The sequence below is a fragment of the Magnusiomyces paraingens genome (assembly GCF_902498895.1).
Source record: "Magnusiomyces paraingens strain CBS 517.90 genome assembly, contig: contig1, whole genome shotgun sequence".
Classification (NCBI taxonomy): Eukaryota; Fungi; Ascomycota; class Dipodascomycetes; order Dipodascales; family Dipodascaceae; genus Magnusiomyces; species Magnusiomyces paraingens.
The window spans coordinates 524585-545272 of record NW_022474067.1 but is presented as its reverse complement, the minus strand read 5'-3'; the positions used below and the strand labels follow the sequence as shown (position 1 = coordinate 545272).

Below are 20688 nucleotides of genomic sequence, written 5' to 3'. Positions count from 1 at the left end.
TGCGGCTTAATCGTACAACTACTATCCAACAAACAATAACAAGCATAAAGTTGTGCGAAATATAATTTTTTTTTTTTATAAAAAATTAAAAATCAAAAATAAATAAATTTATATATTCTATTTTATTTTAAAAAAACTTTTTTTTTTTAAAAAAAAAAAAAAAAAAAAAACCAAATGAAATAAAATGCTTGCAAATACCATCCAGAAAATGAACCGCATCTCAACACCATCTAACCCGCAACGCCCAGGGACACCTATAGTTTCTCATTTAAGTGAAGTTATAAGTGACATAGAATCAGAAAACAACAACAACAACAACAATTGCAGTAGCAACAGCAATAGCAATATCAATATCAATATCAATAAGAAATTGACTAGTATTTCTGTATTAAAAGGATCAGTGACTGATTTAGCCCATGATATTTTAGAAGCAATTCCTGAGACTGAACTTTTAGAAGATGATAGTTCTGGAATTGGGACAAGTGAAAGTGTAGGAAATATCAATGATGATGAAATAAAATTTATTGATAAGATTATGGAGGATGATAATAATAGTGAGGAAGAAAAAGAAAAAGAAAAAGAAATAGATCGAGAATTGGAAGAACGTACAAGATTAATGATTGCTGATTTAATTTCAACATTAGATGACTCTTCACCATCTCCCAAACCACCTATGGAAAATAAGTATTTTTTGGAGGACAAAATATCAAGTGAGTTTGAAGAAAGTGATGATGATGATGATGATGATGATGATGATGATGATGATGATGATGATGATTATGACAATGACAACAATGATGAAGACTACGGAGATGAAAGTTACGAAAACCATGATGAAGAAAGTGATTGCGATGACAATGTTATGTTTATGTTTAGGAAAAACGATGAATCTACAAAGAACAAACAATTAATATTTCCTAGTATTCAAGCCAATGAAGAGTCTTTCAATTTGAATAGTTTATCAACTAGATCTTCACCTCTTTCTTCCAATAGCATCTTTCAAATCAATGACAAGAATCAAAGTAAGACAAGAACTACGACATTTGGCAATAATAAAAAAAATAATTCATTGACTCAGTTATTAGAAATTGCAGAACAAAAACATATTGAAAGGCAGTATAAGTTTCAAATTATATGTGCTCGGCTTGATGCTGCACTTGCAGAAAATGAAGCTTTACGAAAAACTCGTCAAGACTTACTTTCTGAACGCAAAGATTTAAAAACTAGAGTTGAATCACTTTCTGAAGATGTTGAGGAATTAAAGACTTGTAAAAGTGAATTGGAACGAGATGTGGAACTTGTAAGAGTACAATTATTTGAAAGTGAAAAACGTGTCATGATTGCAGAAAAAAAACTTTATCAACAATATGGGTTATTGAGCTCAAGTCATAAGGTTGAAGAATCAATGGGAACTATTAATAATAATAATAATAATAATAATAATAATGATAATAATAATGTTTGTCAAGGACTACGGGAAGTGCGTGGGTTAATTAACACTGTTAACCAAAAACATCAGTCATTGGAGACTCGCGTACGTGGTGAGTTTGAAGATTTACATTTACAGTTGAATATTTTGAATGCATCTGTAGGAGCATGTTTTAAAAAGATGGAAGGGCTTGATAAAACTTGTGACAGGAACAAAAGTATTGGTGATATTATTAAGGAAGGAATTATAGATGCATGATTTATTGATGCAGGAGGTATCATGAAAAGCATGGCCATACCATGGTATTATTGATTCTAGGTGGGAGTTTTTTTTTTTAAAAAAAAAAAAAAAAAAAAAAAAAAAGAAATTGCAATCAAGAAATAAATAAAGAAGAATTTAAGAGCCATTAAAAGCTTTCATTATTAATTTTTATATCTGTAAAATAAAAGAAAAAATATAAAATATAAAATATAAAAAAGAAAAGAAAAGAAAAAAAATTAAATGTAACGCCAGACATCTTGAGGTTTGCGAAAGGCACCATCGACAAATACTGCAGTTCCGGAAACGCTAAGTTTGCGTAACTTGTTTAAATCAGCATTATCACTGTTGCGACGAGGTTTTTCATCAGAAGAAGGTACTTGAAGTTGCTGTTGTGATTGGGAATCAGATTCTTCTTCTTCTGAAGATAATTCAAAATATTGAGTTTCATAACGTCTATTTCCAGCCATATCATTATCAATGCGAGTTTGAGTTACTTGGCCATAAGTTGAAACAAGACCCTTGAGGTTAAAGCAACGGGCAGAGGGAGAGATGCGGACATAATTTTGCAAATCTTCTAGGTCCGCGGCGTTAGGGAAGATAAATTCCTGGGCAAAACGGGCATTTTTATACACGTAATCTATAAGAAACTGCAACAAAACAACGTCAAAGACTACACCAGTTTCTGATTCACTTGTTCTTGAGAATTGACGTACAAATGTATCATTAGCGTCAAGTTCGAAAATTGCATAGAGTAATGAAAGAACACGGGGGGTTGTAGAGAGGTATTCTCTGAGAGCACGGCGCTCAAACATTCCCAAAGTGTCAGCCGCAGCGGGGTCGAGGGAACGGATTTGGCCAGCACTTAGTACTTTACCATCATCGAGAGTTAAGAGGGCAGCATCAAAATATTTTGAGAGTTCATTTTGAGGGATATCTGTTAGTTTTCTATAATCAGAATCTGTAGGTTGAGTTTCTGTAATTTGAGTATTTTTAACAGGGAGATGAAAGATTTTAATAAAGTAGGCGATTTCGTATGGGGTAAGAATGGTAGGGTAGTTACGGAAAAAGTCACTAAAGAGAAGCATATAGCGGACAAGATATGGGGTAGTGATATTTTCAGCTTGTTTTTTGCGTAAGTGAGCACCAATGATTGGGATACTATCAAAGGATGATTTTCTGCGTTGAGTATTTTGTGGGACTTGAAGTTGTTCAGTCATTGTTTAGTTGGATTGGATTGTAATTTTATATATATTTATATATTGATAATAAAAAAGTTTTATAGATATAAATAACAAATTTAGGGGAATTTAAGGGAATTTAAGGAAATTTAAGGAAATTCAATGGCTTTTTATAGTTTTTTTTTTTTTTCCTTCCCCCCTCCCTAGTAGAGAAGGGTGGGGTTATTTGTTGAAAAACTCATTATTAGATCACAATGGAGGGGGGGAGGAAGATAAATTTTTTTTTTTTGTTTACACGTGCAGTTGCCAACAACACATTCTCAAAACTGTTGTTGATTTTTTACACACAAATAATAAAAACAACCCAATTCAAAAACAATTAGCCCCTCTGAAGTCCTTGGCAGAAAAAAAAAAAAAAAAAAAAAAAAAAAAAAGGACGACTTTGAAAAGAAAGAAAAAAAAAAATTTTTTTTTAACAACAAAAACAACAAAAACTGGCTGCCTTTTTTTTATTTGTTGTTGTTGTTGTTGTCAAATGCCAAGAGAAAAAAAAAAAAAAAAAAAAAAAAAGGCAGCCGGTTTAACTCACAGTGGATTGACGATGAATTAATTAAATAAATAAATAAATAAATAAATAAATAAATAAATAAATAAATGAATGGATGGAGGAAATAAAAAAAAAAAGGATTGCAGTTCATTGAAAAGAAGTTTAAAAAAGAAATTTGTTATAAAAAAAAAATGAGAATTTTTATATGAATAATTATTGATTTTTTCCGAATGGAAATATATATATATATATATATATATATTTAAAAATAAATTTAATAATAATAATAATAAATATTTTGAAAAAAAAAAAAAAAAAAAAAGAATTGGCAGTACAGAAAGACTTTAAAAAAAAATCCTTTTAATTTATTTATTATAATTATTATTATTAAAAATAACAAATATTTATATTTTTATATATTTTTTAGATTTTAAATGATTATCAATTATCAATTATCAATTATCAATTATCAATTATCAATTATCAATTATCAATTATCAATTACCAATTATCAATTATCAATGGTAATCTCACAGCCTCCTTTTTTTTTTATTTTTTATTTTTATTTTTATTTTTTTGATTTCCCCGCGTCTTAGTCAAAATCAATTTTTTTTCTTCCCCAGGTTTTTCCGCCGTGCTTGGCAATAAAAAAAAATAAAAAAAAAATTTAAACTCAAAGCAAGTCATCACATTTAAATCACATGATAATCACATGATATACACATGACAATTACATTTAAATCACATGACAAAATTTACCCTACATTTATACCAAAAAAAAATAATCCACTCATCCTATCCCTTACCTTGACCCTTTTTTTTTTTTTTTAAAAGAAAATATATATCAAACAAATCTCATCTTTTTCATCTCCATTCTGATCTTGAAAAAAAAAAAAAAAAAAAAAAATCCCTCTTTGATTTTATCATTATCAAAAAACAAGAAAAATATATAAAGCAATGTCATCACAACCTACAACAAAACCACTTTCTCTTAATGATTTAAGTCTTTTCGACACTCTCATATCATCATCATCATCTTCTTCTTCTTCTTCTTCTTCAACAACAACAACAAAAACAAATTCACAATCACCAGTTTCTCAAACAAATCATGCTCCATCTTCCAATGGATCTCTTCTCTTAGACCTTTTTTCAAAACCTACATCTACATCTATATCTTCATCACAACAACCAATATCTTATAATAATAATAATAATAATAATAATAATAAAACAACAACAACAACTACACTCACTTCAGCATTCAATAATCTCACCTTATCTCCCCCATCTTCTCAATTTTTATCTCCTACTATTCCTTCTGCTCCGTATACTACTTCTAATGATTCAATTCAAGATGCTGATGAAAGTTTTGGCGATTTTGAAGAGTTTCAAAGTGCTGACGACAACAACACTAACAACACTAACAACAACCCCTACGCACCTAAAGACGACGTAATTGTCGAATCACATGATAAATCACATGACCATGTAGCGCCGTCTGCGGCTTATCTCTTTGATTCCAACATTTGGAACCAAAACCCTTCAACAACAACAACAACAACAACAGCCATGGAAATCCCAAAAGCTTCAGAACCACTTGATCAGCCATTTTCTGCATTTAATAATACCAATATTTATATAAATACCAATAATAGTACCAATGATCATGATCATACTCATGCTCAAGACAATCAAGGAAATGAAAATGAAAATGAAAATGAAGATGAAGATGACTTTGGAGAGTTTGGAGAGTTTGTAGATGTCACTTCCCAACCTCAATCTCAACCAATCTTACCACCTACTCTTGCTCCTGTAACAGCTCCTCCTATCATCACCTCTTCCCCACCACAATCAAATAATCCTCCCATTAAATCCCATCTCAATGAATACCCAATCCAAACACAAATTAACCAGCTCTCTTCTCATGACCCTTCAACTCCTATAAAGTTTGGAATGCATGCTATAGAGCTCTCATCATCACCATCACCATCATCATCATTATCATCATCACCTTTACCATTGGATTCTTCTTCAAATAGTGCAAATCAAAAGGGCCCATCACCTATTGCCCAACAGCCTAAATGGGAAGATGTGATTTCTGCTCGTAAAGGTACTACTACCCCTCAAAATCATCATGCTCGCACTTCAAGCTCATCCTCACATAGAAAATCACTCTCTGGTGTGTCAGTCTCTGCAATATCACCATCAGGCACAATACATGCTATTTCAGGATCTGAACATAAATTAGTCAAGAGTAATGTGGCTACCCAGCCCACTCATCATCATCATCATCATCATCAACAACAACAACAAAAACCGTCTTCACAAGATAACAATTCATTTCTTATTGATACTTTTGATGATGATGAATCTCAAACAAATCATGGAATTGATCATAACCCTTCACCAGCAATGCTAGATTTGCTCCAGTTCCCACTAAATAAGGAATCATCTCAGTCTCAACCACACACACAACTACAAGCTAATGAAAATGAAAATAATGACGATGATGATGGATGGTCATCTTTCCAATCAACTGAACCAGCACCTGCTCCTTCTAGAGTCCCCGTGGCATCATCCTCTTCTCCTTCAAACAAACATCTCATTTATCCATCATCTAAACCTCAAAGAGGTCCTTCCCCTGCAGCCCGCTCCATTCTTTCCTCTAAAAGTCATCGCAAAACCTTATCCTCATCATCCGCTTCTGCTTCTGCTTCTGCTTCTGCTTCTGCTTCTGCTTCTGCTTCTGCTTCTTCTACAAACACACCCATGTATGCATCACTAGCCCTCCCTCCAGAGTACGCTTCAATTCCTTCCTCAATCGATCTTCTTCAACTCTCCCATTTGCATGTCCTACGCATAGTCGAGCCACTCTTTGCTTCGCTGGTACCCCTCTCCTACGCACTTAAAAAACGTGTACTTGCTGCAGAAAAAACTCGCGATTTCCTAAAGGGTTACTACTGCACTCTCTCAATTGTCCAACGTATCATGGCTGGACGTTACCGTAGACTCCCCATTCCTGCAGCACCCCCAGGAATACCGTCCCAAGAATATCTCGACAAGGAATTAGAACTCCAGCTCCAAGCCGACCGCCAGGCTCGTGAAGTCGAACGCGTCTGGACTCAAGAACTTGTTCCACGTCTTCGTGCTGCACATAACATATTACCCACCACTTCGATGCACGGTGGTGGTCCCAGGGCACATTCGACTTCAGGCAAAAAGTCAGAAAAGTACTTGGACCCTGATGCTTTTGTTCTTTCAGCTTCAGCTGTTGTCTCCAAACCTGCAGCTGGTATTCACGGTGCTGAAACTGATATATTTTCATCAGGAGCTCTTCGCCAGTGCGCTGTTTGTGGATTATACCCAGGCGAACGAGTACCTGGAACTGGCGCACGTGGGACTAAAAACTCGAAAAAATTGCTTAAAAGTGTGGCAAAGGAAATGCGTAAAGCTGAGGGAGGATCAATAGGAAATACAGAAAATGATGGGGAAGAAGAGTGGGCTCAAGGACATGGGGCTCATGCTGGGTTTGGTCATGTCACTTGTCTCAAATTTTGGGAACACCGAGCCAACTATGGTATTTGAAAAAGTGAAAAAAAAAAAAAAAAAAAAAAAAAATTTGAGAGTATCAGTAAGAAACAATGCTATACTCTTTCTTTCTTTCTTACTTTTTTTAATTTACAAAAAAAAAAAAAACTTAGTTATAACTAAGTTTTATATTATATTAATTGAAGAAAAAAAATATAGAATAAATGATTTAAAAAAAAAATTGCCAATGCCTATATGTATATATATATATTTTCATTTCTCCACTTCTAAAACGCTCTCTCCTTTTTAATCAAATGACATTTGAATATGCTCACCCTTTGGCGAACCGTACTCATCGTCATTGTCATATTCATCAAAGTACATTGCAGGTTTCGATGGTGACGATGACTTAGTTCCATAATTGTTCTCATCATCAAACGACATGGTAGGTTCGAAAGCTAATGGTAATGTCGTAGATACCCCAGTATGACCGCTGTTATAATGAGTAGTGCTATTACTAGTTGACCACGGCGATTGACTAACAGAAGACCCCTTGGTTCTATAATTATTCTCATAGGTGTCAACCGACGATAACTTTGTAGGATTTGATATTGACAAAGTAGAGGCCTCAAACGCGTTATTAGTACCGGTCAAAGTCTTGCTTCTGTACTTATTTTCGTAGTCATCTTCATCATCAAATGTCATGGCAGTTTTCGAAACCGGTACCGATGAGGACCACGACGATGTGGGAGTCGCCGCTGCACCCGCCGCCACCGCTGTCGTCGTTGTCGTTGCTGTCGTCATCGGTTTATTATTGTAACTGTTTTCATCGAAATCGTCAAACGACATGGTTGGTTTCGAAGCTGAAGCTGATGCTGATGCAGACCATGACGGTGTAGCTGGCGGCAATGAGGCCTTTGTTTCATATGTTTTATCATAATTGTCTTCATCAAAATCGTCAAACGACATGGTTGGTTTCGAAGTAGACACAGACGCAGAAGCAGACGCAGAAGCAGACGCAGACGCAGACGTAGACGTAGACCATGACGATGCAGCTGCCGGTAATGAAGTCTTGGTTTCATACTTTTTATCATAATTGTCGTCGTCAAAATCATCAAACGACATGGTCGGATTGGAACTGACAGATGCAGATAAATCACCACCATTCAAATGTATGCCGTTGGCTGCTGATGCTGATGCTGCTGATGTTGTGGGACCTGGTGGTGTGGCCCATGCCGAAGTGGCTTCATCCTCATCATCAGAATACCCAAAAGGATTTACTGGTCGCGAAGGTGGTGGCACAGGTGCAGCTGTAGAAACTATCGTATTGTTGGTTGTTGTAGTTGTTGCAGCCACAGACTTAGTCTCAGAAACTGTGGTATTTGCAGTTGTTTTGGAAGCCTCAGCTGCCCATGGAGATTCCTCTACACGCGGTGGTATATTTGTACGATCCACATACTCCGACGGACCTCTTGATATCGAAGATACATGCTTATGTACTGTTGACCGCGGTGGGGCTGCAGGGAACCCATTCCTTAGCCCTTGATTCTCAGTACTGGTATTATCATCGTACTTTACTTCATGCGACAAAGTAGATGACCGACCGTTCCGCAAATGATGCAAAGTCTCTGCCGCTCCTCCACGACTGCTGCCCGCCGAGGAGGTCCCGAGTGAAGGCAGAGTAGGCGACGAAACCGTGTGAGGCAACACATACGGCGCCTTTTGCCCCATGCGTGCTGCCCGGTCGTCTGCAAACGGATCTTCATCTGCACTTTCGTCTGTGTCGTACCCATCGTCAAACTCCATTTGTACGTGTCCACCGCCTCCACTACCCGTTTTGTTATTACTACTACTGGCTGTCCCATTCTTGGCAGTGTGTCCTGATCTAGTTGCTGCCGTCCCTCGGCTTTTCTCCGCTTTGGTCAAGGGAACCTCATCATTGTCAAAATCAAACTGCTGTGTCGTGATAATTCCAGTCCCGGCACTCACATTAGCTCCCTGTCGACCCAGCTCCTCAAGTTCTTTTCGAATAGCATCAACATCAAAAATAATATCCGAAGACGGGGTTCTGGGTGTGCTTGCACCAGATCTTGGCGTTGCTGGGGCTGATGCTGATGCTGATGCTGATGCTGCTGCTGCTTCCTCATCCTTTTTATGCGCATCCTTGATTTCTCGGTCGTACATGTCCCACAGTTCCTTTTCCTTAGGCTTAATCCAGTTGAACAATCCCTTCTTCTTCTTCTTGCCTTTACTCTTGCCAGTCCCAGTTTGCGCCAATGCTCCCGCTTCTGAGTTCGCAGCCTCCTTTTCCATTTGCTTACGAGCATCGTCAAACTCTTCCATCAGCTGGCGTTGTCTCTCGCGGTGTTGATCTGGATCTGGATCTTCAATTTCTTCAAACTCTTCACTTGAAACCTCCCACCCGAGATCCATCAATAGTCGGGGCATAGCCACACGGTATCCCATATGACCTTCAACATGTTCTGTCACGTCCACGTTTTCCACCGATGGTGCATCTTTGACCGGTGCCAATCCTGCCACCAGACCAAGACCACCAGATGTGGCACGGAAAAGGTATCCAAGAATCCAATCTTTTTTAGAGTAGCCGTTGACGAACCGACCAGAAACAACAGACCGAGCCAACTTGAACTGGTCTTTCTTGACAACAATAGGTGCTCCAAAAATTAAAACATCCTGCACAAGACCGTGCATACCTTGTCGTGCAAGCTCAACAAGGCATGAGTAAATTACACGAGCTCCAAGTGAGAAACCAACAAGAGTTATTGGGCGCACACCCAAGTTGCGACGAATTAAGGTATCTGCTAAAATCAAACCTGAGGCCCAAGCACGGTCAAGAGATACATTCCATGGATTGTCGAGCAAGTATCCGAGCTTACTCAGAGCCATGGGGAGTTGGATAGATGCCATTAAGGCTACAAGAATGGTTGAGCCAAGAATTTGCTGTACAGATTGTGTCAAAATTTCAGTTGCCAAAATGTTGATTGTTTGACCCATAGATCTCAGCATCTCAGGTTCCCACAACAGCGAGTAAACATCACCCATGACAGGGTCAATAGTAGAAAACGGTAATCTAACATCATCTTCTTTGCCAACCAGCCATCCAGAAACAGTCACAATGAGATTAACACGCTTATTATTGTGCAGCGGGCGGAACTCAAACGTCTTGACGTGACCCATGCGTCGGTTCATACCCTGGAGACCAATCTTGGAACCAAAAGCAATACCAGTTGTCGTGACAATGGCCGTACCACCGGCACCTGCTAGGAAACTGGCTGTACCGGAAATACCAATAGTCGACAAACCAGCGGCAAGACCAGCACCAATAACTGGAGCCAGCAGACCGGCCGACAAGCCCAGGACCAGACCACCACCAATGGTTGCAAGACCAACGTAAATATATTTTTTCTTGAGAGCCTTTTTACGGCGCTCTTCCATGATGTCTTTTTCGTTCCAAGTTTGGTTGCTGGCTTCGTCGAGTTCAAGAGCATCTGTTACCTTTTTTTCAAATTGCGCAATTTCCAAGTTGGACACTTCGAGATATAAACCTACGCGCATCATAAGTGTGCGTGAACGTGCATCATAAATTGAATCCGAGAGTAAGACCAAAAATAAATCACAAAGAAGAGTCCAGCGCACGTCAATCTCAATTTCACGGTCGTTGCTATAAGTTTCAGGATTTTCATAGTGCAAGTCTTCCACTTCGGCACGCGACCCGCGTGTTGTAGAACGGTGAAGTGTTGGGGTATCTGTGGGGGGTCGAGTCTTATCGAAAAAGGGGTTTTCAACTTTGGCTGATTTCAAAAGGGACGGAGAAAGATCCGTCGGCTCGATTCCGTGTGTAGATAATAACTCAATCATTCGTTGTTCTATACCAAAAAAAAAAAAAAAAAAAAAAAAATGTTAACAGTGTTAAACAATGACTTTTTTTAATCATAATCATACCTTCAGGAGAAAGATCCATATGCTTGTAAAGACGCATAATCATGAGTTGAGCCCAGCGGGCCATGGAATGCTGGGCATCTGAGAGCTTTTTGCCAATACGAAAGGACCCGGAAATCTGGGCAAGCTCCGTCGCCATTTCAATCATGGCTAATCTGCATAGACCGACGTAGGCAATACGTTGGCTATCACTAAGCATTTTCTTTGTAGTTTCAAGTTGTGCTAGTGGACTACGCTTGAACTCATCCTCGTCAAATAAAAAGTCTGTGCTTTCATCTAGCTCGTCCTTTAAGTCGTTGTCAGCAGCAGCTGTGATGCGAGTATACCCGTACTTGGATTCACCCCTGCTTTCGTCTTGGTTGTATGCTGTGCGTTTGCTGTACTCTTCATTGTAATCCTCCTTACGCATCACTACCCGTTCATTTTTATCATTGTAAACATCGTAGGAGGCCACCGTAGGCATTTCTTGCCAGTCCATGTCGTCATCACTATCGTTGGTAACTGGGACTTTGGGTGTTTTAGGGGTTTCTGTAGCTGTAGCTGTAGCTGTAGCTGTTGCAGATGCAGATGAAAGTGGAGGCAAAGTCCCCTTTTCACGATCCAGCTGCTCTTTCCGTGCAAGGCGATTTAAATGTTCTTGCTGCGGCGACACTTTTTCATGCTTAGGGGTTTCCGCAGAAGCCGATGAAAGGGGGGGAGGTGCGTAAGTAGCAGTTGAAGGAGCATTTGTGTCGATTTGTAAAGAGGGCCTTGAAAGTGAATGCTGGCTTGTAGTGTTTGCATTATACACCTTGTGGTGTGCCAATGCAACACTACTATCACCTTGGTTCCGGGACAAATTCGAGTGACTTGAAACAAGACTGTGTGAGGAAGAAGATTGGAAGGGGTTCTGCGGATGATTTCTGGCTGTATCTATACTGGAGCGAGTGGATTCCGACATGGAGTGACGGATTACTTGAGGGGCACCTTCTTTAGATGCATCAAACCGCATGATACCGTCCAGCGGGTCCTTGAGCCGGAACTCAAGATAATCGTCGTCGTCGTCGTAAACATATTCAGAGGACGAAGCTTGAGTGTTGTTGTTGGGTTCTGAAAAATGCGCAAGGCCTGAGGAGATGCTTGAAGCTGGCGAGTGTCTGAATTCAGATGACCCTGAAGATATTAGCGGTTGTTGTTGATGCTGCTGTTGGCCATGTTTGTTAGTATTTGCCGCACTGGTGGTGTTGCTCGAACCGTGAGGGTCCGAGTTTAAGGGGATATGCTGAGGGCCTGCCATAAGAACTTAACTGGTCTCAAGCAAGAAAACAAACAAAAGAAAATAAATAAGTTTCTATTGAGAAGTAAAAAGACGTCCCTGACAACCTATGTTAAAGTTTCTTATAGGCTGTTTGGAATTTTTTTAATATTATATTTTGTGTATTAACTGAATTTCTGGTGTTTTTGCATGCCAAAAAAAGGGTTGATCTGGAAAAAAATAACGGAGCGTGGCAGAAATGGGGGATGTGGAAATATGTGTAAGTAGAGATCACGTGTCAACGTATTCCAAGTCTAACAACGGGGGAGGTTTGTATGTTTGTTTGTGTTCTATCCACTACTATACTACTACTACAAGTTGCCCCGTTTGGAACAAAAAAAAAAAAAAAAAAAGCATCTAGTCAAATCTAAAGTTGATGTCTTTGCCAGTGTCATCTCCGCTATCAATCGGTCCTGCCGAGTCATCTTTAAGCTTGCGAAGTTCTGCAATCTCCTTCTGCATCTCTTGGAACGACCGCGAGCGCTTTAGCTGAACAACAATTGCTGGCATTCGTGCAGGGTGCTTGTTTTTGCGTCCTGAAATCATGTACTGATAAATAATGGGTAAGGGGTTATCGGCCAAGGCCAGATTGCGAAGTATGGCTTTGTGACGGTTTTGAGATGGTCTTGCATAAAGAAGTGATACAATAGAATCAATTTCCCTGAAAACCCGAAAATATTCAACGTTGCGTTGCATCAAATGACTTTTGGACAATACGGCCTTGGATCTCACCAACGGTGACTCGGGCTTGCACACATGCAAAAACGAGCTAAGGAGACGAACCAGCTCCTCCGGTACAGGCGGGACTTTGAGAGGGTTCTTGACCCCAAGCATATCGGCGTTTCGGTGGTAGGACTTGCGGTCGCTATGGATAAGGTTGTATGTTTCAACAAAGGTCTTCAGAATTTTAGAAAGCTCCGACGTGCATTGTACACAGTGGCCTACAATGGAATCACACATCTCATCAAGCGCAATTTTAAAGATACTGTAGCTCGTGGTACCGGCGGGGAACCCGTTCAACCGTACCAGTGCTGATTTTTGAGTCACGTAGGGACCAAGATCGTTGTAGCGTACGCGTAGATTGATGTCCCGGGTTGTCGACAGCATCATCTCAACACATTTTGAAATAGATAGCCAGTGACTGATGGCCCATAATGCCTGTCCAAACTTATATTCGTATATAACCTCACGGGACTGGAAATATTTATCTTCCTGGAAAAGACAGATAAAGTGTTTCTTCATATATGAAGACAAGATTGGAGGGCCAGGGACCTTTTTCGATCCTTGATGAAATATATTGTACCGGCCATATGACCCGGTAAAGTCGCCTGTTTTCCACCAAGAGACCATGGTTGCCCATATTAGTTGTGATGAGCCCAAATCATTATCGGGTATATAAAAATCATGCTTGTAGGCCTCTGGATCCACATGGCTGTCTGGACCCTCTGCGTATTTCCATCCAGGGATTTCCGCAAGTTCCCCAGATGCCAGCCCCTTTTCAAAAAAGGAAACAACTCCGTGAACCAGATTGAAAATAGGTTGTGTTATTTCAATACCTTGTAATTTAAGCGCGTTTAAACATGACGTTATGGTCATGCTCCTTTTATTCTCCACAAGCTTATAGTATATAGGGAAATGAACAGCATTAAATTTAAAAGATGACCTTTTACAAGTCTTCACCTTGGGGATATAAGCTGGCTTAATAAAGCTTTCATTGTTGTTTCTATCAGGAGCGGTTGCACTCATAACATCTGGACCAGGAAGGCTTTTAATCGAGGTGATGGTTATTCTAAGGTGTATTTAGTAAATTGATGGGATTTTGCAACTTTTTTTTTTTTTTTTTGAACGATGGGATCTTTTAAATTGATCACGTGGGGTTTGTTATTCATCTAACAGAAAATAAGAGATTGAAGAAGCTCATGGTGATGAAACAAACGTTGGCATTGAGATAGGATGCTATAAAATATGAAAAAAAATTAATAGAAGAAGCACCTACAGTTATAATTAAATGAAAAGAAATTCTTAAATTTTGTTAGGAATTAAAATACGGTTCGGTAAAACTAAGATTTAGTTTGAAAAGGGTCTCTAACAAATAATTTGTCCAAAGTTCTTCAAATTGGTGTCATATGCTCAATCTTTCGATATCCTTCTTATTCTAAGAAATAAAATACAACTCATTTTTGATATTGAAAATCTAATATTCCAAATCATCATAAACTTATAGATTTATGAAATATTGCCGCTGATATGATAGTGCTGAGGTCCTTGCTCAAACAAATAATTCCAAATTTCTTCTTTTGGATGTCAGTGCGGCGTCAAAAAGTGTTTATATTCATTTATTCCCACAACGAAGTCTCTGTTGCCAGCTTGGCTAGCATTTCTTTTACTTTTTTTTAAAAAAAATCTACAGATATATAAATACTTCCATATCTTTCATCTTTCTTTCCCTTTTACTCTTTTTTTTTTCATCATCATCCCACTTCTCCCGTCCTACTCTTTGCCTTACTGCTTTTATATTTACTTAAACAAAATTACTTAATATCTTTCCCTTACTTAAACATGCGCTTATCTGGCTTGTTAAAACTGTCTGCACTTGTTGCAGGTATTGCCCAGGCTGCCATCAACCCTGTTGAGGTTCGTGGTCGCCACTTTTTCGACTCTGTCACTAAAGAACCTGTATGTATTAAACAAGTACACTTTCTCATCACATCTAACATGTTTTCAATTTAGTTTTTCATTAAAGGTGTGGACTACCAACCCGGTGGTTCTTCTGGGTTTGTTGGCCATTCGGACCCTTTGTCTGATACCAATACATGTGCTCGAGATATTTTTTTATTTCAACAACTTGGTGTTAACGTAAAGCAGTGAGATTATGATATACATATTTTTTTAAACACATTGACTAACAAACAATTATGAAAGGCCGTCCGAGTTTACTCTGTCAACCCTGACTTGAATCATGATGACTGTATGACGCTTCTTGCTAATGCAGGTATTTATCTGATTTTGGATGTCAATTCTCCTAAGCCTGGGCAATCGCTTAACCGTTATGAACCATGGACATCTTACAATCCCAATTATGTCAATCACATTTTAAAGGTTGTTCACCAGTTTGCTGGTTACAATAACACGCTAGGCTTTTTTGCCGGTAATGAAGTAATTAATGATGACATTTCGGCCAAGGAGTCACCGCACTACCTCAAGGCGGTGATTCGCGATATGCACCAGTACATGAAGAATAACTCGCCTAGAGTTGTTCCCGTGGGATACTCTGCTGCCGATGACTTGCGATTCCGCACAAGTTTGGCCAAGTACTTTGAGTGCGGTGACGCCGATGTTGCGGTTGACTTTTATGGTGTAAACTCATATCAGTGGTGTGGATACCAAACATTTGAAACTTCTGGGTTTGACATTTTGGTCCGCGACTATGAAGACTATACGTTGCCATTGTTTTTGTCTGAGTATGGTTGCAATGCTTTGATGCCACGATTATTTCAAGAAGTGGAGGCTCTGTACTCTAACCGCATGACTAATGTTTTTTCGGGGGGATTAATTTATGAGTTTGCTCAGGAGCCCAATAACTATGGTTTGGTTGAGATTAACGAACAGGGCAGTGCTCAATTGCTTCCTGACTATAACACTCTTAAGGTCCAGTATAATATTACCCAGATTCACTATGACTTTTCCAAGGACCGTCAGGGAGTTCGCCCCGAAAAGTGCAAAAAGGCTTATCCTAATTTAATGAATGCCAATGCTGTTATTCCAGATTGTCCAGTTCCCGAGTTGATTAAGAATGGTGTGAAGGATGTTACACTTGGTAGTTTTGTGCAAGTGAGATTGAATACTACCATGTATTCGATTGTCAATGTGGACAAGACTGAGATTTTGGAGAAGAGAATTTTGACAACTGTTGACTGGAAAAAACCAATGGAGCAGCCGTCTCCTTGGAAGGAGCTTCGATTGTACAATAGCAATCCTGTGGTTAATGAGAAGCCTGTTAAGCAGGCACCTCCCACAGTAGACAATGGAGTTTCTGAGGCTAAGCCCTTGGAGGGCGTCAACAATAAGCTTGCAATTCCATCTGCAAATGAAAAGACGGTTACAAGCGGCGGGTTTATTCTTGACGTTACTCAGGGCCAGTCTTTCCGCAATGTTGCAATTGCTGGACTTGTTGTTGCACCCATTGTCATGGGTCTTGTTTTGCTGATTACTCAGTAAATGATGAAGAGAATGTTGAAAAAAAAAAAAAAAAAAAAAACTTCTTTTAGGTAGAAAAAATAAATGTATAAGTCACGTGTTTTTATATTTTTAATGTTGGCGGGTTTGTAATTTTTTTTTTAATTTTTGGAACTTTGCATCAGAACCCCTCACAAATATTATAACTTTACAAATACACACTAATAACAATGGATAATGGAGCTCAAGAATCGGACATGTCTGTGATCCTAGTATCGTCCGGATACGATCAGACAATTAAATTTTGGGAGGCACTGAGCGGAATATGTTCACGGACGATTCAGAATAGTGATGCGCAAGTGAATCGGATGGCAATTACACCAGATAAGCGGTTTTTAGCGGCGGCAGGTGCGCGAACAATTCGACTTTACGACATTCGGTCCAACAACCCGAACCCAACTCTTGTTTTCGAAGATCACACGGCAAACGTTACTGCGGTTGCGATTCAAGCAGATGGCAAATGGCTAGCGTCAAGCTCAGAGGATGGAACAGTAAAGGTATGGGATATGCGGACGGGCCATGTGCAACGCAACTATAAGCACGATAGCGCTGTCAATGACGTTGTAATTCACCCGAACCAAGGTGAGCTAATTTCTTGCGATAATGATGGTAATGTGCGGATCTGGGACTTGGGCGAGGACAAGTGCACTCACCAGCTGATACCCGAGGACGATGTACCGATGCGGTCAGTGTCGGTGGCGTCGGATGGGTCGTTGCTTGTTGCTGGTGACAACAAGGGCAACGTGTATGTGTGGCGGCTAGTCAATACCAAGGAAGCAACGGTGGTACAAGCGGTGACCAAGTTTCGTGCACATGGCAAGTACATTACTAAAGTTCTGCTGTCACCGGATGTGAAGCACTTGGCCACATGTAGTGCAGACTTTACGGCACGCATTTGGTCGACGGAGGGCGCGCAGTTTGCGCTGGAAACTACGTTACAGGGTCACGAGCGGTGGGTGTGGGATTGCGCATTTAGTGCGGATAGTGCGTACTTGGTGACGGCATGCTCGGACCATTATGTACGCCTGTGGGAGCTGGGCTCTGGGCAGATTATTCGACAATACAATGGGCATCATAAGGGTGCCATTTCAGTGGCACTGAATGATGTTTAATATGGAGGAAATGAAGAGGATAGAAATGAAGGACGATTTCAATGTAAATTTTCATTCAATTAATAGACTTGCATATTAGGGCTTTTTTTTTTTAAAAAAAAAAAAAAAAGGAAGTTTTCATAAGAAGAAAACAGATAAAAAAAACAAGAAATGGAACGTGTATTTTGATTTCTATTTTTTTTTTGAAATTTACGTATGTGTAATTGTGGTGACCAGGTATCACTTTTCAAGGAAAGATTGTTTTGCAAAACATGAAAGTGCAATTGTTAATAGTATAAAAAAAGGCCTTTATTAAGGAATTCTTGGGGGGGTTTCCTGTTTACTTTAAGTTTGTTTGTAAAAACATGGTATTTGGGTTTTAAAAATAAGGATTCCACAAGGGCAAGGGTTTGAGTAGTAATAGTATAAAAATATATATATATACGGTGTACCAAGGGTTAAAAAAAAAAAAGGACCCCTTACCCTTGTGGAATTTGCAACTTTTTTTTGAATTAACATATACAATTTGACAAGCTTGGTTTTAACCTTAAACTAGTGTTTTAACAAGTTATTTTACCACTATTGTTAACTTACATAACTTACATACACTTTGATAGGCATATGAAAAATAATTCTTTTCATGATCATGAATGATTTTAATTAAACAAACTGGATCCCTCAATGGTCATTGTACTAAAATAAAAATAAAAATAAAAATAAAAATAAAAATAAAAATAAAAATAAAAATAAAAATAAAAATAAAAATAAAAATAAAAATAAAAATAAAAATAAAAATAAATAAAAAATCAAAGAACTGTACTTTTGATTGTTTTGATAAGCTTGGGTTCAGTTAGGTTTATGTTAAATCAAAGGTTTCGATTTGACAACAGAATTAACTCATTTTCAAACCCTTTAAAATCAAATAAAATACTTTCTTTTTTTTTTTTTTTCAAATTATTACCGTATGATAAGATAATAAATCAACAGGTCGGATAGAATTGAGCTTTATTAGCATTTCTTAAAATGTCTAAAGTTCAAGATACTTGATTCCTTTTGCCAACTATAAACATTATGTACCTCAATTCACAAATGTCGATTATAAGATGATTAAAATGTTTGTATACAATTGAACAGTCCATTCATTATCAAGTGAAAATAAACCTTCATTCACTTGATTTTATAACCTATCATTTTCCATTACCATTACCATTATCACCATCATCAGCATTATCAACATTATCAACATTATCAACATCATCAGTTTAATACTAAAGAATACAGCACACAGGTCACTATAAGATTTTTCCGGGAAAAAGAAGATTACCCGGGTGTATACAAAGAATCGGGACCCAAGCTAAATTTCCTTTTTCTTTACATGCATTTCACACCTTCTTGTCGGACTGTCGTTACCCGATTTGGCAATGCCACTTTTTTTTTTTTTTTTCAGTTGACATCTCTCATGAAACGAGCTGAGAGACTTGTTTTTTATGAGTTCATAGTCGAGTGTATTTGTAGCAAATGGAATCAATGGTTTTATCCCATTGATTCTATTACTAAGTAACAATATAACAATAACAAAAATAATATTAATATTAATAGAGAGTACCACTGAAATTGTTTTAGTGGTGGTACTTGGAGATGGATGATGATGATGATGATGATGATTAAGATATTACAAAAGCAAGTGCTGAAAAATACGGACGGTGCATGACATGGGCCGGACAAGGAGAACCGTGGTCGGGTTACGTAAGATGCAGTGTTACATAAGCCACTATAAAATCGGCGGTCAGCAATCGGCGGTCGGCGGTCGGCAAGCTACGGTTAAGCGCAATGCAGGTGCAATTAAGTTTACAGGGTAAGTATGTGAGCACTGAATGTTATTATTTTTGTTTTTTTAATTTTTTTTTTTTTTTTTTTTTGCCTCGTTCTCGGTCCTACACCGGAGACTGACTACAAGCCTGTATACACTTAAGTATATATTTAGGTGTGTGTTTAAAGCCTGACTAGAGCGCTGGCTGTAGTGGGCTGTTCTGGTGGGCAGTGCGCGGGCGTGTGTGGGTGAGTGTAAGTGTAAGTGTGAGTGTGTGAGAATGTGTGCGCCTCGGCGGTTTCAACGGCAGTTGTAGCGGCTTTTGGATCGGCGACTGGGAATTCAGCAGGCTTTTTAATTTTTTTTTTTGTTTTTTTTTGTCAGAATTACAAAAAGGAGACGATGACCAGGAAAAAAGAAAAAGAAGAAGAAAAAAACCGCGTGTTGTTGGTGTGGCGTGCTGTTGCTGCTGCTTAACTGGACTAGACTGGACGGGTATGGCAGAGGGCAAGGCAAACAGACAAGCGCGGGCGACCGGGAGACGTAAAGAAGAGGCGGGTATGGGAAGAGGTTAGGGTAAAAAAATGACAAAAAGGCAGGAGAGAGAGAGAGAGAGAGAGAGGAGAGGATAAATGACATCGGTATGGGGATGTAATAAGTCATTACATGAAAACAAGGTTTTATATATAGTTGTAATATATATATTCCAGAGTGCTGGTTTTATTTTTGATTTTGGGTCCTAGTCGGCAATTCGGGTTGCACCGGCATGCCGGGTAAAAATATTTTTTTTTTTTTCTATTTGGGATTTGTTTGTTTGTGTGTGTGTGTGTGGGGGAGAGAGAAAAAAAAATCACCCAAAAAGCCCAAATAGGTAAAAGCCGCGGGACCTATCCTAGAAGTACGATCCTCTCGGTTTAGTTTTTTTTTTTCATTTAAAAAAAAAATTAATTTCAAACGAAAGAAAAACAAAACCAACAGGTTTTTTTTTTATTTATTTAAAACAATCAATAATGATCATTTGTTTGTATATAAATATATATATATTGATATGTTTTAGAATATGAACTTAAGTGTTTTGGAAATACATGCGTATAAATATTTTTGGTATGGCCTCAGAGATATGTGGCGGTACGGTACTATTGAAGAAAAAAAAAAAAGGAGAGATGCGGGCCTAGCACAGTGATCATATGGTGGGGGAGTGGCGGGTCGGGACACACAAAGGATAGGAATAAAGAAACCCTTTTTTAAGGCAAGTTTTTTTTTTTTTTAAAAAAAATTAAAAAAAAAATTAAACAAAAAAGCCTTTTTAAAAATATCAATCAGTATATATATATATATATATTTTGAGTTTAAG

The 20688-nt window shown here is 38.4% G+C and overlaps 7 protein-coding genes across 7 annotated transcripts; 4 read left to right on the top strand and 3 right to left on the bottom strand.

Annotated features, from left to right (window-relative positions):
- Positions 1–208: 208 nt before the first annotated feature.
- On the top strand, positions 209–1687 carry SAPINGB_P000192 (uncharacterized protein; the record flags this gene model as incomplete). The annotated part of the gene is made up of 1 exon (XM_031994916.1): positions 209–1687. One exon carries the CDS (start codon positions 209–211, stop codon positions 1685–1687), a length of 1479 nt encoding a protein of 492 aa, XP_031850807.1.
- Positions 1688–1926: 239 nt separating this feature from the next.
- Positions 1927–2907, bottom strand: SAPINGB_P000191 (uncharacterized protein; the record flags this gene model as incomplete). The annotated part of the gene is made up of 1 exon (XM_031994915.1): positions 1927–2907. The coding sequence occupies one exon, from the start codon at positions 2905–2907 to the stop codon at positions 1927–1929; it is 981 nt and encodes a 326-aa protein (XP_031850806.1).
- A 1465-nt stretch (positions 2908–4372) lies between these two features.
- SAPINGB_P000190 (uncharacterized protein) lies at positions 4373–7000 on the top strand (the record flags this gene model as incomplete). The annotated part of the gene is made up of 1 exon (XM_031994914.1): positions 4373–7000. One exon carries the CDS (start codon positions 4373–4375, stop codon positions 6998–7000), a length of 2628 nt encoding a protein of 875 aa, XP_031850805.1.
- Positions 7001–7249: 249 nt separating this feature from the next.
- On the bottom strand, positions 7250–12179 carry SAPINGB_P000189 (uncharacterized protein; the record flags this gene model as incomplete). Its single annotated transcript, XM_031994913.1, has 2 exons — positions 7250–10830; positions 10907–12179. 2 exons carry the CDS (start codon positions 12177–12179, stop codon positions 7250–7252), a joined length of 4854 nt encoding a protein of 1617 aa, XP_031850804.1.
- A 375-nt stretch (positions 12180–12554) lies between these two features.
- On the bottom strand, positions 12555–14141 carry SAPINGB_P000188 (uncharacterized protein; the record flags this gene model as incomplete). The annotated part of the gene is made up of 2 exons (XM_031994912.1): positions 12555–13962; positions 14134–14141. 2 exons carry the CDS (start codon positions 14139–14141, stop codon positions 12555–12557), a joined length of 1416 nt encoding a protein of 471 aa, XP_031850803.1.
- A 615-nt stretch (positions 14142–14756) lies between these two features.
- On the top strand, positions 14757–16415 carry SAPINGB_P000187 (uncharacterized protein; the record flags this gene model as incomplete). Its single annotated transcript, XM_031994911.1, has 3 exons — positions 14757–14873; positions 14928–15053; positions 15120–16415. 3 exons carry the CDS (start codon positions 14757–14759, stop codon positions 16413–16415), a joined length of 1539 nt encoding a protein of 512 aa, XP_031850802.1.
- Positions 16416–16603: 188 nt separating this feature from the next.
- SAPINGB_P000186 (uncharacterized protein) lies at positions 16604–17545 on the top strand (the record flags this gene model as incomplete). The annotated part of the gene is made up of 1 exon (XM_031994910.1): positions 16604–17545. The coding sequence occupies one exon, from the start codon at positions 16604–16606 to the stop codon at positions 17543–17545; it is 942 nt and encodes a 313-aa protein (XP_031850801.1).
- Between the last annotated feature and the right edge of the window lie 3143 nt (positions 17546–20688).